The sequence below is a fragment of the Megalops cyprinoides genome, chromosome 14 (assembly GCF_013368585.1).
Source record: "Megalops cyprinoides isolate fMegCyp1 chromosome 14, fMegCyp1.pri, whole genome shotgun sequence".
In the NCBI taxonomy this organism is placed as follows: domain Eukaryota; kingdom Metazoa; phylum Chordata; class Actinopteri; order Elopiformes; family Megalopidae; genus Megalops; species Megalops cyprinoides.
In genome coordinates this window covers 24,992,229-25,007,880 of record NC_050596.1, presented here as the reverse complement: position 1 = coordinate 25,007,880, position 15,652 = coordinate 24,992,229, and the positions used below count along the sequence as shown (strand labels likewise).

Sequence of the window (15,652 nt, the reverse complement as noted above, 5' to 3'; positions counted from 1 at the left end):
TTCGACATGCCAGCCAATGGACAGGCAGAGAAAAGAATGTCAATCGACCAACAACATCTGCTAGCCAATCATGCCCATCCACTCCTAATGGTTTGTTTAGCCAAAAAAATCACCCATTAAGGGGAAGGGGTCACAGTGTGTTTGTGTATGGGTCAAGTGCAGTATCCTCTATTTTTAATCCTAAGCACTGGATGCATGACTATGTCATGTCACCTCTCCTGAATGAGCAAAAGAATTACATTTACATATTGAAACAATTGAAACTTGAAATGCAGCCCAAAACTGTATTTAGACATGGTGGACATAAAGCCTAAAACATCTATCAAGGTAAGGCTGCAGAGTCATTTCCAAAGTTTTTTTATTACATTTTGCCACTGATGATTCTGACACCCCTCAATATTTTACAACTACCAAAGCTCCCTGTGATCTGGGACTCTTCCATGTAAATAAAGCATTAACACTCACTTTGATGTCACTGAGCTTAATGCCGATTCTACACAAGAACAGCTACGTAGGAAACAAGAAATCAGAGAAGGCAAAAAAATAAGGGCTTTATTTTTTCTCTACAAAAGCAACTGGAAGAAGTATTGTAAAAAAAAATGCAGTTTGGATCGTTATGGGGGCTTTAGTGCAATTATACCTTAAGGCAATTTCAGAACTAGGCAGGAGGAAAAAGGCATGTATTATCTCAATCTTTTTCAGCAACACTGACCATTTTAAATTAGAAATCCTCACATCCTTTCATGTGGGTTTTACTGTTAAATGAGTGCACCTGCTTACGTGTGAGGCACAGTGTCTGCAGACCTGAGTCCACTGTACAAGGCATTTGACACTGAAGCTTCCCTTAATTTATGTGAGGGGAAGTCTGGATTTCTTCTGTTATGTTCTTAAATGTGCAAGTATGATGCAAACCTGGTTTGCCACTGTTATACAGTTTGGTGTCACCTTTTGCTACTGTTGCTGCTGGTTTGGAAATACAAACTAAATTACAGACTACATTAACTTGCTGTTTTTTGGGCCATGGTCCCAGCCAGTATGAGGCAACTTCTCTTTTATTTTACAGACTTGTCACTTGTCTAACATCATCATATACATGTGTCATTCCTCAAATGTGTATACATGAATTAAACACTCCTATATCAGACAATTCCCTTTATATTTACAATCTGACTGCTACATTTCATTTATGGCAGAGGCACCAACAAAGTAAACGACCTGAGTGATTGGCAACAGGAACCCTGACTATCAGCTATGTGCACTAACTTCTGTACCAACAATGAATAGGTTGGAGAAGAGCCCATGGGGAATGCATATCAAGCTATTCTATGATTAAACTGTCACTCAAACTTAGCACAGTCGGTACCACGTCCATTTTGCAGCACAGACGGAGGTTACAGTCTGTAAACAAAGAACAGGCTACAGAGACTAGCCCCAAGTACTGATCTAAGATCATTTAACCTAATCTTCATCCCAACCCCAATTTTAAGCAAAAAAGCTAAAACTGGTCCTGGGTCAGTGCTTAGGGGCACAATCTACTGACACCCTCAGTCCGGTGTAGGCTGTGCGACCACCTCGTTAGCACGCTGTGGGCGCTTGCCCCGCTGGCTCTCTGGGTCCTTCACGGTTTGCTTCACTGGATCTGCGCTTTGGGCTGTAGGCGTCCACCCAGCTGCCTGACGTGTCCTCGGCGCTGACTGTGACAGCAGGGGGAATGAGACTGTCCAGCTGCTGCCTGTTCCCTGACTCCAGCAGCCACTCGTGGAACTTCTGCTCTACCAGTGCCTGGAACTGACGTCGCTGTTCCCTAAGAGATCACACGTACAGATCAAGGATTAATGGATAACACACTGAGGCTCGCGCTTCTACCCATGTGTACATTTGATGTTGTATAGGAGTGAAGTAAACCTTGCAAACCTGAAACGTAGCAGCACGCATATCTGCCATCCCAATGGGCCCGTAGAAACGCACACATCATATAACACATCATATCACTTTTCTAAGTCGCTTTGGATAAAAGCGTCTGCTAAATAAATAAATGTAAATGTAAATATAAATGTTTATGTCAATGTTGTGGGAATGCAAATTATTCCCTTTGGATAACAGCTGAAGTGTCTGTCATGCGTACGGGGTTTTCTTTACAGCAATTAGTACAATGTGATGGCTTCAGAGCTATTAGAGCTAAAAGAGCTACATAAGAGCTGTCTCCAGTACAGGAGATTTCAGTCATTTGGCAAAATGCAGAAAGCTGAAAACTCTTACTGGAGAATGCTGTGCATGTTAAAAAAGCAACCAAACCTGCAGGACATCTAAAAGAGCATACTTAAAGGTATTTAAAGAATGTACTGCAATGCAACTGAAGCCTTGTTTCTACTGTTCAGGCATATGTCAAGGTGTGTCTGTGTAAAGGGATACAGAAAGCTGACAGGTCACTCACTTCGTAAGACGCGCATCCTTGACCATCTTCTGCCAGTCCTGCACCCTGCTCTCCCGAGCATCTAGGGCCTCCTTGTAGAGGGGAGGCAGTCCTCCAGGTACCTCGCAGGTGTCCCCCTCCGTGTGGAAAGGTATCACCAAGGAGCAGAACTCTGCAGGCGGTAAAAGACGGTAGGGGGGGCTGTCCGCAGCGGGGGTCCCCTCGGCGCCTATCACCAAGGGCTGATCCCAGACGTTGGGGACCACGGCCAGGCCAACGCTGGCCATGTGGTCCTCCAGGGAGGGGTAATGTGTGTGGAAGGGCCCCAGCGTCAGGGCCACGTTGCCGGGCAGCAGCAGAGGCCGGGTCGGGGTGAGGACGTGGAGGGTGCAGTGGGAGGAGGCGCCCACGGCCAGGCGGCCGGCCACGCACACCACCCGCACGTTCTCGCAACTCTGCACGTACACGCTGGTCTCCACCGGGCCCAGCACCACTGTGCTGTTCCGGCACTTGTCCAAGCTCACAGACCTGCAACACAGGGGGCCTCTGCGGTCACTTCACTGTTGTGATGAGTTATACAGGACTCTGTTACAATGAGGGAGTGCTGTACATGTCTTGTAACCTACAAGTCAAATACAAGGGACAGCAGTGTGGTGTAGAGGACTCATAACCAAAAAGCATGTCTACCAACTGAAAGGTTACTGGTTCAATTCCCTGCTGCAGCACTGCTGCAGTACCCTTGGGCAAGGTATTTAACTGACAGTTGCCTCAGTAAATATCCAGATATAAATGGATAAGTAGATACAATTGTAACCTACTGTATGCAAGCTCCTCTGAATAAGAGCGTCTGCTAAACGACAATAATGTAATGTAATGTACATGTAATCCCACAGCCCAGGTGTGCATTTTTTAGCCTGACAACGATGAGGCCACATCCTAAGCACGCAGTCTCACCTGAGGGGGCAGAGGAGGTAAATAAAAGCCTCGCTGCATCGGTGCAGTTTGACGTTGGCTCCAGCGAGTTTGTCCGAGTCCTTCGCCAGCGTCTGCCGGAACACCTGCGACACCAGCATCACTTTGCTGCCTGGCGGTGCCATGTGGGTGTTGCGAGCAATCTTCGCCCTCTTTATGGAGCCTTCAACTGCAAACCAGATATGGCAGGACAGAGCCACTTACTGCAGAATTGAGTGTCACTGTAAAAACTCCACAACATAATGCATCTGTTTTTTGTCACACCCCATCCACTCTTCAGGTAGAGTTGACAGGATCCTACCTCACCCCCCACTAAAATGAGACAAAAACTAGCAAATATGTTTAAAAAAAACAGATGAAACCATATGCTGGATGAACCTTTCCATACTTGGCTATGATGAAAATGGCAGTTTGAAACATGAGATGTGTGGGTTTCATTCCATTTCCATTCCAATTTCACTCATTTCATTCCTCATTCCACTCTAACATCATCCCTTCTGATCTCCAGACCGGGCAATGTCAGGGGTTTTACGGGTACCTTGCTGGGCCCAGGCCAGCTTCTTGCCCGAGCGCAGACAGGCGGAGACACCGAAGGGGTTGAGGTCCAGCGCCTGACGCAGCCAGGTCTGCAGCTGCTGCAGGGAGAAGGAGCGGCTGATCTTGGAGTAGCCGGCCTGGGCCTGGAGCGGGGCGCGGCTCAGTAGCCTGTGCAGCGGGTGGACGGTCCGTCCCCGGCTCACCGACCCCTCCAGCAAGAAGCTGAGCCCCTGCACCGCTTCCATGGAAACCTGACTGTCCCGCACCACCTGCCCCAACTGGCTCAGCTGCCCCGGCTCCACAAGCAGCTCCAGCAAGTCCGACAGGTGGGTCTGAACGAAGGTCAGGTGAGCCTGGTCATCCCAGTTCTGCAGACAAGTGGTTGGGACAGCACATACAAACACATCACTTAGCTTATTAAAATTACACAGACAAAAGACTTTTAAAGTTTGAGGACTTGCAAGATCAGTTGCAAGATCTTGAATTTAAAAAATAAGGTGTTTGACTTTTGGGCTGGCTTCCTGTTTCATGACAATTTTTTTTACCACATATTAATAGCATATCCTAATGAAACATAAGACTTTCTTCTTGCAGGTCGTTCTGCGGCGTCCCTCATCATTTGATGAGAGACTGTGCCAATACAGTAAGATACTGGAGGACTGCAATGGGTGCAAACACAGCACTGGTTTGTGGTATATATCCGCTATACGGGAAGAGCTTGATTATACACGGTTAGCCAGTACCTTATTCTGGGAGCTAGTCTTGGCTTCACGGTCAGAGGAAGGGGATGGGGAGCGAGCGCGAGGACTGGGCCACTCTTCACCAATCAGAGACGTGCGCAGGGACACGCGGTTCAGCTGCTGCATGTACAGGAAGAGCAGGAACTGCAGCGTGTCCACAGACAACTGGCAGAACGTGAGAAAGACAGGAAATGCCTTACACTTACACAATGGCCCTTACTAACAGCTTACAAGAAAGGACACATTTGTACATGATCTTATAGTAAGGCTGTCTGCCCTATATTACATCACTACAGGGGGAGATGATTTAACATCAAATACAGAGAAAAACATGAGAGTGAAACATCAGGTCTATAGGATTAATGGTAGTCCTTTTTAAAATAACATAAATCTCAATACTAAACACTTATTTAACCTCCATCTCACCTTTCCCTTCCTTGTGTGTACTCACCTTGCTGCGCACTCTGTCCAACTCCTTGGTGGAGTGACACTGTGACAGGGCTTCAGCCCACCCGAGCCTGTCTTCAGGAGCGTGGGGCATCAGCAGGTCAAAGGTCTCGAAGTACAGCCAGGCCAGGTCCTCAGGCAGCTGCAGCTTGCCGCAGGCGATGTGCCGCCACATGGGCCAGCCCAGGCGCGGGTAGCAGCCCTCCCGGGTGTGCACGTAGGCCGCCATCTTGCGCAGGTAGTGCATGCTGAGCTTGGCCGGGGGCGCCGCCTGTAGCGCCCCCAGGAGAAAGGGCTCCAGCCGCGCCCACACGCTCGCCTTGCCCTGATCCATAGCTGCGAGAGAGAGGGAGACGGGACGGCGTGAAGTGCGTCGGAGGCGGGAGGGTGCGTGTGCAATGGCTGAACATGTCATTCAGATGCAAAAGAGAAAAAAATGTCTTTGTAACTAAAATCTCTTGTGGGAAACAGCTTGCCATAGATTGTGATTGTGTATCTTTACCTAATCTCCTACAATCCTCCTTAACTTAAATTTTACTTCTGCACGAGTAAATTAACTACATAAAGGTACACTGGAGGAACCGAGTTTCACTGCCGATTGATTTATTAGCAATAACTGTCGCGTGTACAATAATTATTACAATAACTACAGCGCGTCCTCTGCGCTATAATAGTCATGCAGCAGGAAGTTAATAAATACTGTGCAGTTAGCTAACTACTTTGAACCTCGCATCAAGTTTGCAAGACTCCTAGCTAACGTTACTTAAGTGACAAGTAGGGCATTTTAGGGATATTCCTCTAATTAACCATCCCTCTCTCATACTCACCTGTCCAAAAAGTTACTAGCTAGCAACCAATGTTAGCTAGCTTAGTGACGGCACTCTGGCTTAGGGTTAGTTGACTAGTTAGTTCATCTAAGTTAGATCTACAGATTTATAGCTAAACAGACAAATACTGCTCCACGTTATAAATATCTTTAGTTATACGACAACAGCTAGCAAACAAGTTAGCTAAGTTACCTAAGCAACCATCACTGTTCAGTCTTTAGTTTCTAGTCACAACATGCACAGATTTAGCTAGCTGGCTTGGCAAAGTTTTAATTACACACATTAGCCTTTACAATTCACTAGTTATCGACAGTGACAGCCAGCAAGAGTTGAGTGAGTCAGCTAACGTTACCTTGGTTTCTCAGGTCCAACAGGCATCTAACATCTAACAAAACTAGCTGGTTAGCTACGGCAGCCAACAATGTCGGATTTTCCGTTCAAAAACACTGTCCTGGTAGTTGCCAGAGCACAGTCGTTTTAAATCGACAGAGCATGTCAATTTCAATCTTGTCTGGTCCTGGTGGGGGCATCAGGTCAGACCCAGACTGAGGACGCCTTCATGTGTTTCCATGACAACGACTGTGCCCCCAGCCAGTGAATATCGATGACTGCAATGTAGATCAGACTAGCAAGCTAGCTAGCTTCTATAGCCTGGCTACATCGAGCATTTTAACATCCGCTTTACCTTCTCCAAGCGGGCCCTCTTGCTCCGTACAACTCCTGGTCCCGTCTCGAAAGTACGAAGAATCTGCACCCCTTGGTCACCTAACTAACCTCCCATTGATTAACGAGAAGTCTTCTACGTACATGAGGTCTCTTTTCGTTAAGATAACTATCTACGTCTGGAGTTTGTTGAGCTGTGCACCTCCCCTTTTCTGACTATTTGCCGCCCTTTGCTCGCTCCCGTTTTTTCGATTGCGCGCTTCTGACAAGAACGCGCTTTTCGGCGTTTCAGTGACAGTCACTAGTCTGTTTTCGGCTACACTCGTTTGGCGAGTACAGCCCCCTTGAACCACCTCCGCCCCGCTCACATTTCGGCACTATGTACTGACTGCCTCGTATTTAGCTACTTATTGACAAGAACACTCGAAATATGTTTTCGTTACAAGCTATATGAGATTGAGATATTCTATGCGTGAAATTGAAACGAGGGTGCAATTTCATAATCTCCACAATAAACGCTAAAATGTATGCAGAGGCACACAAGCCTAAGGTACAGCACAGCATTTCGTGCTGTGCCTTTAAATTTTTCAGTGGGTGGGTCTTAAAGGAGGCGGTTCTTCCGGGCGGAAGGCTGTCGTGTGAGAAGAGGAAAAGGCTAGTGACAGGCAGGCCGACCTGACACAGAAAGCCGGCGAGTCCAGTTGGGCATTCAGGAGAAACACTGGGATCTATGGCTGTCCGAGGGATGAACCTGTGCAGTGTTTGCTGTCTGATCCTGTATTTGGCCGCGGCAGTGTTTGCAGGGTGAGTACTCGCATAGCACTTCTTGGGCAAGCCTCCTATGCAGCGTTCAAACCGTGTCGCCAGCTGGTACACATGTTGCATTGTGATTGGTCTACAACGCTGGACCCCTTCTTTATGTGAGTAAGCCATGAGGGGGACAAACATCAGCCACATAATCATTTCCATACAAGTTATTTAACATCAGAGGTTATCAATGATCAGCGCAGTGGAAATTTTAAATAATAAGCACACGACCGATATTTTCCTATTGCATCAGGCTAGCTACTCAGTTAGCTTGGTAGCTGCTCTAGCTAGCTAGCTATCCAGTCACGCCAAGAGATTGCTAGCAAATTGGCTGTCTTCCGTTGTCTCTTCTGTCTTAATTACTCGATATAATGTCTTTGTATGTTTAACATGGATAAATTTTGTGATAACAGTATTCATTTTTGTACAATAGAATTTATTTATATTTAACACACAATCTAACCCACTTCCTTAGTGAATTACATCCAGCTAGTAATGCAGTTATTATAATTATGGTCTCCACAAATACTGTATATACAGATCTATTTGATAATCTCTGCTTGTCCCATTCAACTATTAAGCCAATCACTAATGAGTCATTACAATAATGCCACTGCTGTTTTATCAGTTATTCGATCCCTCCCAATTCCATTATCAGGATATATTATAACTCTTTGCTTCTAGGCGTGATTTCTATAAGATCCTGGGTGTGAGCAAGTCAGCATCCGTAAAGGACATCAAAAAAGCGTACAGAAAGCTGGCCCTGCAGCTTCACCCAGACAGGAACCCAGATGACCCAAATGCTCAAGACAAGTTTGCGGACCTGGGGGCAGCATATGAGGTAGGATGTTTTCAGAATTAAAATGTACAGAATATCTGTTTAGTTGACTTTTGACTTTCACCTGGGCTGATATGATTAGATACAGATAATTGTTACACTATACAGTACTTAAGACTTCCCACAGGGAAAGAGGCTGCACTTGATTATGTGATCAGAGAGGTGTTAATGAAGGAACAGCTTGTTCTCTGCCATCTAAGCCACGGTTACTCACTGCTTTCAATCACTCAGTAACGGAAATTAATAAAACGGCCACTGACCTTAAATACGTTGTAAATGTATAGGTACGGTATAGTGACCGTTTTTCATTTTCAATGGCTAAGAAGCTGTATTTATCACGAGGGAGTGGCAGAACTAGTTTGAGGGGACAATACACGCGACATCCAATATCTAAAGTTAGGCCTGAGTAGGTTTAGTTCAAAAAGGTTGAAGAATAGAATCGGATTACTTCGTGGAACGACACCTGGCAGTAACCAACTAGCTAGTAACTAAACGTTAAACTTGATTCCCGTTTTTATGCAGTCACCTAATTACCTTGCCGTCTTTGCATATCCAGCTTTCCTTTGTTTGGCAGTCATTGTGCAGTATCAAGCTGTCTTACGTCAAAATTTGTTTAATAATACACAGTCTTTATTAAAATTTGAAATGGTTTTAATATACTGCTTTTGAAACGCTCGAGGGAACGAGACAGAATTTCGACTTCATTGAAAACTGCCATGGTTGTTGTTGGAAACGACACAGCGTTTTGATTGGTCGGGAAGACCGTGTGGACGCTATTGATTGGTCGGGGTTTTTTTTGTGAGGTCAAAGTTGAACCCCTGGTTCGGCCATCGAAAAACCCGAGGTGGATTTAGGAATAGCGTTATTATGTGTGGTGACGCTGTACTTTAAAATCCAGCTATCACTGCATTATTAATAAAAATTGAATGACGCATGGGGATTTGCAGTATTGCTTTTTATCATATGAACATATTTATAAAATTCTACCGCATGTGTTGACACAAGGTACTATCCGACGAAGAGAAAAGGAAGCAATACGATGCGTACGGAGAGGAGGGGCTGAAGGAGGGTCACCACAGCTCTCATGGTGACATCTTCTCCAGGTCAGTACTAACATGAAAGATGGAAACATGGAAAATGTTTAAATGTCTCTTCAGTTGTGCAGAGATAGTGCCTTTGTTCAAAATATTATCCATAAATTTCATCAGTGTTGAGCTATACTCGTTGCTTGTACAATTGTTTCGTTACATTGCTCAACCCAGGAAATGTCTGTTGTACTTACACATTGTATAATCAGGTAGTTTTTGGTACAGATTTGAAGTTAGTAGTTAGTAGTCAGTAATATCAGGCACAGTAATATCAGGCACAAGTGACATTACACAGAAAAGTAGGCGGTTTTACATTTTTTCTTCAATATAACAGTGGACACAGACAACCTTTTGAACACATACATTCAGCAGTTTGCCCCATATTTTATCACGTTTAATTTATTGGATACATGCTGTACAACAGTTTGGTTGATACACAAAATTGTTCTTCATTTGACTTGCATACGACTTTTATCTGATCACTCTGCATCAGTTTCTTTGGTGACTTTGGATTCATGTTTGGTGGAAACCAACGGCAGCAGGACCGCAACATCCCCCGGGGCAATGACATTGTGCTAGACTTGGAAGTCACACTTGAAGAGGTGTACTCTGGGAATTTTGTGGAAGTAAGTTCCATCTGCGGGTTTAGCAGGGATCATGGCATTCCTGATTGTACCGTGTGAGCTTGAAAATACTAGCAACACCGCCACTTCCATCTTCTTTTTTTCCTCAGTTTCTCCTGAATTGTCAGTCCCCTCATTCTCACCACTTTTTTGTTGTCAGGTTGTCCGCAACAAGCCAATAGCCAAAGAGGCCCCTGGGAAGCGGAAGTGCAACTGCAGGCAGGAAATGAGGACAACACAGCTGGGCCCTGGGCGCTTCCAGATGACCCAGGAAGTAGTCTGTGATGAGTGCCCTAATGTCAAGTGAGTGTCTGTTCATTGAGGGAAAAGGGAACTTCACACTGTACACTGCCCCTAGATAAGGTCCCTCCAGCAAAAATCAAATGCCAATGACAGCTGCGTGTCTGTTTAACTCCCCACAGACTGGTGAATGAGGAGAAGACTCTTGAGGTTGAGATTGAACAGGGGGTACGAGACGAGATGGAGTATCCCTTTATTGGAGAAGGTAAGCTTCATATACCATGTAAAACAGTATGGTATGGTGATCTGCCAGCTGTGTTTTTGGGCGGTGTAGCATAGTGCTGAGGAGCAGGGCTTGTAACACTAAGGTTGCCGCTTCGATTCCCTGGTGAGGGACTGCTGTTGTACCCTTGGGCAAGGTACATAACCCAGTGGACATGTCATCCACTATATAAGTGGATGACATGTAACAGTTGTAACCTAAGTCGCTCTGGATATGAGCATCTGCTGAATGATGATAATGTAATTCACACACATTACAACACAGCAGTCCCAAAGCAGAATAAATGGAGTTAACTGCATACAGCACATATGTTTTATACCATTTTTGTTTTAACTCTCCACACCAGCAAGTCCTCAGGCAGTACAAGATCATCAAATAGATGAAAAAAAATTGAAAAGACACCAACAGTTCAGATCCACATGTATTGAACTGATTCCTGCTGGCAGATAATATTTCACTAAAGATGAAGCTGAAGCTGCATCAGTAGAGACTACAGCCATTGAAGTAAATGACTGGAAAATGCATTGAGATGGGTTGTAATTGACTCAGGAAATCCAGAAACTTCACAAGTCACTTGTTTGGAACACATACAGGAAATAGGTTATATCTAAGAAATGAGGATTACTTTTTATATATTTTGCTCTGAAGACAATAAAGAACTGTATTTTGTACTGTACTACACTAACACCTGCAGTAGGTCTATGGAAGATCACTTTCCCATCGGACTAGCTGGCTAGAACTCAATAAAGACATTTGAAGTTTCTTTTTGTTTCCATGGGGCATCTGTCTTCATGGAACATGGGACAAGGACTTAATGACCTTAATAGGACATTAGCAGCTGCTGTTGTCTACCCAATTCACCAGATAAACAGATAGACAAATGGGGCCGGAGCTAACATCTGGTAGTTAATTTCCTCACTGAATGCACATGCACACGCATTTATATGGAATACTGAATGCTGCCACAGGCTGTTCATCACAGGTCTTTCTATCTGTAATACTGGAATTGTATTACTGTTCATCCTGCAAAAAATACAGACAAATTACTCCAGTATCCTGATAGCGCATCTTCCCTGTTTAGTAACAGTATCTGTGTTCCCCCCTGCTAACAGGAGAGCCGCATATTGATGGAGAACCAGGAGATTTGCGCTTCCGCATCAAAGTCATGAAGTAAGACATGCCTGAGTTCTCAGTTTGATGCAACAGCAGGGTCTCTCTACCCATATTTGCCTCAAGGGCATCTAGGCATGTTCTCTGAGAAATAAACCTATTGGAAGCAGTTAGGCTGACAAAGATGAATCTACCTGTTGTTTACGCAGTACATCTGACCATGCACTTTCATTCGATTTAATTTTCAGAGTTGTGTTGATCTTAATGTAGAATTTAATCTTAATCTCACATTTTTATGACCTTTTCATTTTATTTAGCATAACTAAATAAATTAATGTCAATAATATTTAGTATAAATAAAAAACGGGGTAAAGCCATACTTGAATGCGGATTCTCTTTACCTGCTCTTGTACTTTTGTTTTCATGTAAGCTTTATATATCTCTGTCTTCCATTGTTTGAGAATTCTATGGTATACCATGTATCCTCATCATATGTTCTGTACCACTTCTCAATAAGATACTGTCTTGCTGTCTTGTTTGAAAAGAGCATATGTGTGGTTGATTGTTTATTGATGATTAGTGTTCAGGGCATTTTGTTGTTGAGTGGTTTTTAACATGTTTGTGTGTGTGTGTGTGTGTCCTGTCAGACACCCTGTGTTTGAGCGCAGGGGAGATGACCTGTATACCAATGTCACCATCTCCCTGGTGGAGGCACTGGTGGGCTTTGAGATGGACATTAAACACCTTGATGGACACAAGGTATGTGCATCACCAATCCATACACAGCTTTGAACACACATCTGTTACAGAAGGCAAACTGGTATGGTTACATACATCACTGTGTCATTGCAGCTGTTAGCATGCATTTATAAAGAAGGATACAGAGATACACAAACATGCACACACACCCCTCATGTAAAACCTGTCATAAACACCAGTCTGTTGTGCATACTCTTGCATACGGCACTGTCCAAATGCGCATCCTGGGCAAGGTAGGGTAGTCACACAGTTTACCAGCTGTAGTAACATAATTCGTGAACGTTCACTTCCTACTGATAGGAACATTATGTGCTGTTAATGATGTATTGATGCGAACTGATAAAAACCACCCACTCCTCATGACAACGTGTCTTTGATTCAAAATCCTAAAGTCACAAATACTATGTGATTTACTGTACCTCCCATGTCAGGTTCACATTGTGAGAGACCGGATCACAAAGCCCGGGGCCAAGGTTTGGAAGAAGGGAGAGGGACTGCCCAACTTTGACAACAACAACATCCGCGGCTCACTTATCGTCACCTTCGATGTGGAGTTCCCTCGGGAGCAGCTTGACGAACAGCAAAAAGAAGGTGAGGAAGCTGCAGAAAGGGAGAGAGTCAGAGAACAGGGAGAGAGTGCATGTGAGAAAGAGATTGCTTGCAAGAAAGTGAGAAAGATGTGAGAAAGAGAGAGGCTGAGAGTAAAATCGGGGGTGGTGACAGAGAGAGGAAGAGAGAGAGGCGCAGAGACAGAAGGGGCAAGGAAGACACAGGTGTGACTGATACTGTGTTGTCTTGTTTCAGGAGTGAGGCAGCTGCTGAAGCAGGCATCAGCACAGAAGGTGTACAATGGACTGCAGGGGTACTGACATCCCAGCAGAAGTCAGGACTGTTTCCATTCGCACTCACACATGAATACACAGGAACAAGATTTGGGGTGTATTTATTACAGATTTACAGGTTGTACTCAGGACGGGTTGTCTTATTGTTTGTATTTTTTCTTTTTTATTGTTTTTTTTTTCCCCCCCCCCCCCCCCTTATATATGTACATTTCTCAGAGGCCAATGGTGGAAGGCAATGCACATTTATTTTTTAAATTTGTTATGCCCCAAATGGGCATTCTTTTTTCCATTTCTTCAATATGTGCTTTCCAGTTTGTTTGACTAGGCAGGACTCTCAAGATGTCAATCACACTACAGACACACACTCTTCCTATGGAACCTTGAATTTCCTTGAAGCTGTGCCCTCTCTCAGCTGGACTGGCAATCACAGCTGACAAATTGTACTCCACCAGAGAAGTAGTATTGAGGCTTGGAATGCGTGGCCTCAGGCAACACTTGCTTCTGGAATTCTGCTGGACTGGGAGTTCTGGAAGTTCTGGACATTCTTCCCCTTTTTAATAGTTTTATGAATTATTTTATTTTCAGGATTTTTACTCCTTGAAAAAAAATGTTGAACCTGGGTTGTGTTCTTTTTCTCCTTTCCCATCTATATTTCCACGGTTGTGCAAATTCCTGTCAAATTGAATACCCAGAAGTCCATTTCAGTCTTTATGCTTTTTTGTGTTGTTCCTGTGACTGAGTTCAGCTGTACTCATTGTGTGCTCCATGGTGTACTTTGCGGTCTCTGATTTTCTGCCGATTTTGGTTCCTTGGATCAGTCGCTGGCTGCCTTCATCTCCGAAACTCATCCCTCTCCTGGTGGGATTTTGATTTTGGACAAACCTCCCGATCCACCTCCTGTTCTGACCTCTCTCCTCACCTGGCAGCCTGTGCACCTCTTCTCTGGACTGCACCTGACAGCAAGGGACTATTGTGAATGGAAGACCATTTTCTAGAATGTCCTCGTGGAAGAAAAAAAAAATTGAATTTTCAATTCAAAACTTCAATAAAAATTTATTATAATATTTCAATAGCTTTCTTTTGGTAGATTCTTTTTTAAACTGATGCCTTTGTCTTTAAGTAGCAAAATTATTTATTTGGTTCTGTTTAGTTTAGAAACTTTTCTTTTGCAGATACTTAAATTAATGAAAATTTGTAAGAAACAAAAGTGTTTCAATTACTTAAATGGCACACAGTGAACAGATTGAATAGAGGTCAAAGCAATGCTTATTGTATATTTTGTTTTACAGACATAGGAAATTCCTTACTCCTTTCAAATTACAGTACATAATCAGTATCCCAACTTGGTGAAATGCTTGTCTATTACCTGAATAGATTGTCTGAGGTCTGGTCATTTACTATGACCTTTTGACAAATGATGACTGATATGTATTTATCATCTTTTTATTGGCATTGATGCAATGGGCACTTGAAAATAGATGAGCCAGCATGCCATTTGGTAATGGTTTGTGGCTGTTACCTGTACTATACAAGTTGCACAATTTTTGAACCCAGTAATCTGTAAATTTCTAAGTGACACTCGGTAACACTTGACTACCTCAAAGACGCACAATGAAATCCTTTAAGCATTCCAACACTTAATGATGTAGTGAAATTGCTACATATCACTTTCAGAACTGATGGTAGATGTGGCCAAGTTTCACATCAGGTAGACAGGCTAACGAACAATCCACTATCTGAAGGTGCATTAAATGGTTCAACTCTACAATTGTACAATGCACCCACCAGTATAAACATGCTCCTCATGCTGAACATATTCATAAAAATAATATGTGGCTACTAAGTTGGCTACAAACAAGAATTGCCAGCTTTGCAGTTAATGTTTTTACTGCTGTTAGATGACAATCTTTAGAGCAAAAAATGCTGGTATTAGTGGTGTTTCAACTTTGTTGGGTCAACACAGAATTTGTGTTGCATTACCAGCTGATGGTCTCAGGTCACAAGGGTCTTTGTAAAGCATGGATTTGAAAGGCTTTACTCTCATAGGATAAACCTTGCATGTCCCCACAAGTCCTGATATATATTTTATTGTTAGTTTTATTGTTAGCAGTGTTGCTAATCCCCCCACATCTCTTGGAGTCTCTTGGAGTTGTGTGTGGTGGTAGCAGTACAAGACAACAAAGCTGTATTAAAATACTTGATTTCATGAATAATTAAGCTCATGTTCTGTGTGTATATATTAGAAAATCTAATTGAAATTTGAATCTGGTTAGAGGGGGTGTCAGACAACAGTTTTCAGTGAGGGGAGGACCAGAACAGCAAGGAATCGTACCATGCCAATGCGCATTAATCTTTACCATGTCCGAATATCTTGCTGAAGCTTTTACCACCAACATTACCCTGTCCAACATAATTGTTATATACTGAATGTATGGTCAGGATGGACACTGGGAGAGAATATTA

General features: G+C 43.7%; 2 protein-coding genes across 3 annotated transcripts; one reads left to right on the top strand and one right to left on the bottom strand.

The window, feature by feature from the left end:
• Window positions 1–1,560: 1,560 nt before the first annotated feature.
• tbccd1 (TBCC domain containing 1) lies at window positions 1,561–6,827 on the bottom strand. Of its 2 annotated transcripts, XM_036545461.1 has the most exons (7): window positions 6,622–6,827; window positions 5,114–5,445; window positions 4,666–4,827; window positions 3,924–4,290; window positions 3,368–3,554; window positions 2,435–2,941; window positions 1,561–1,804 (listed from the first exon to the last, which is right to left on the bottom strand). In XM_036545461.1, exons 2-7 carry the CDS (start codon window positions 5,441–5,443, stop codon window positions 1,576–1,578), a joined length of 1,782 nt encoding a protein of 593 aa, XP_036401354.1. In that variant the 5' UTR covers window positions 5,444–5,445; window positions 6,622–6,827; the 3' UTR covers window positions 1,561–1,575. The 2 variants fall into 2 exon arrangements, with proteins under 2 accessions (XP_036401354.1, XP_036401355.1); XM_036545462.1 differs by lacking the exon at window positions 6,622–6,827 and having other exon boundaries at window positions 5,114–5,517.
• A 425-nt stretch (window positions 6,828–7,252) lies between these two features.
• On the top strand, window positions 7,253–14,149 carry dnajb11 (DnaJ heat shock protein family (Hsp40) member B11). Its single transcript, XM_036545422.1, has 10 exons — window positions 7,253–7,403; window positions 8,091–8,247; window positions 9,250–9,347; window positions 9,826–9,958; window positions 10,116–10,258; window positions 10,378–10,460; window positions 11,591–11,648; window positions 12,236–12,347; window positions 12,779–12,938; window positions 13,152–14,149. The coding sequence occupies exons 1-10, from the start codon at window positions 7,330–7,332 to the stop codon at window positions 13,214–13,216; spliced, it is 1,083 nt and encodes a 360-aa protein (XP_036401315.1). The 5' UTR covers window positions 7,253–7,329; the 3' UTR covers window positions 13,217–14,149.
• The last annotated feature ends 1,503 nt before the right edge of the window (window positions 14,150–15,652 follow it).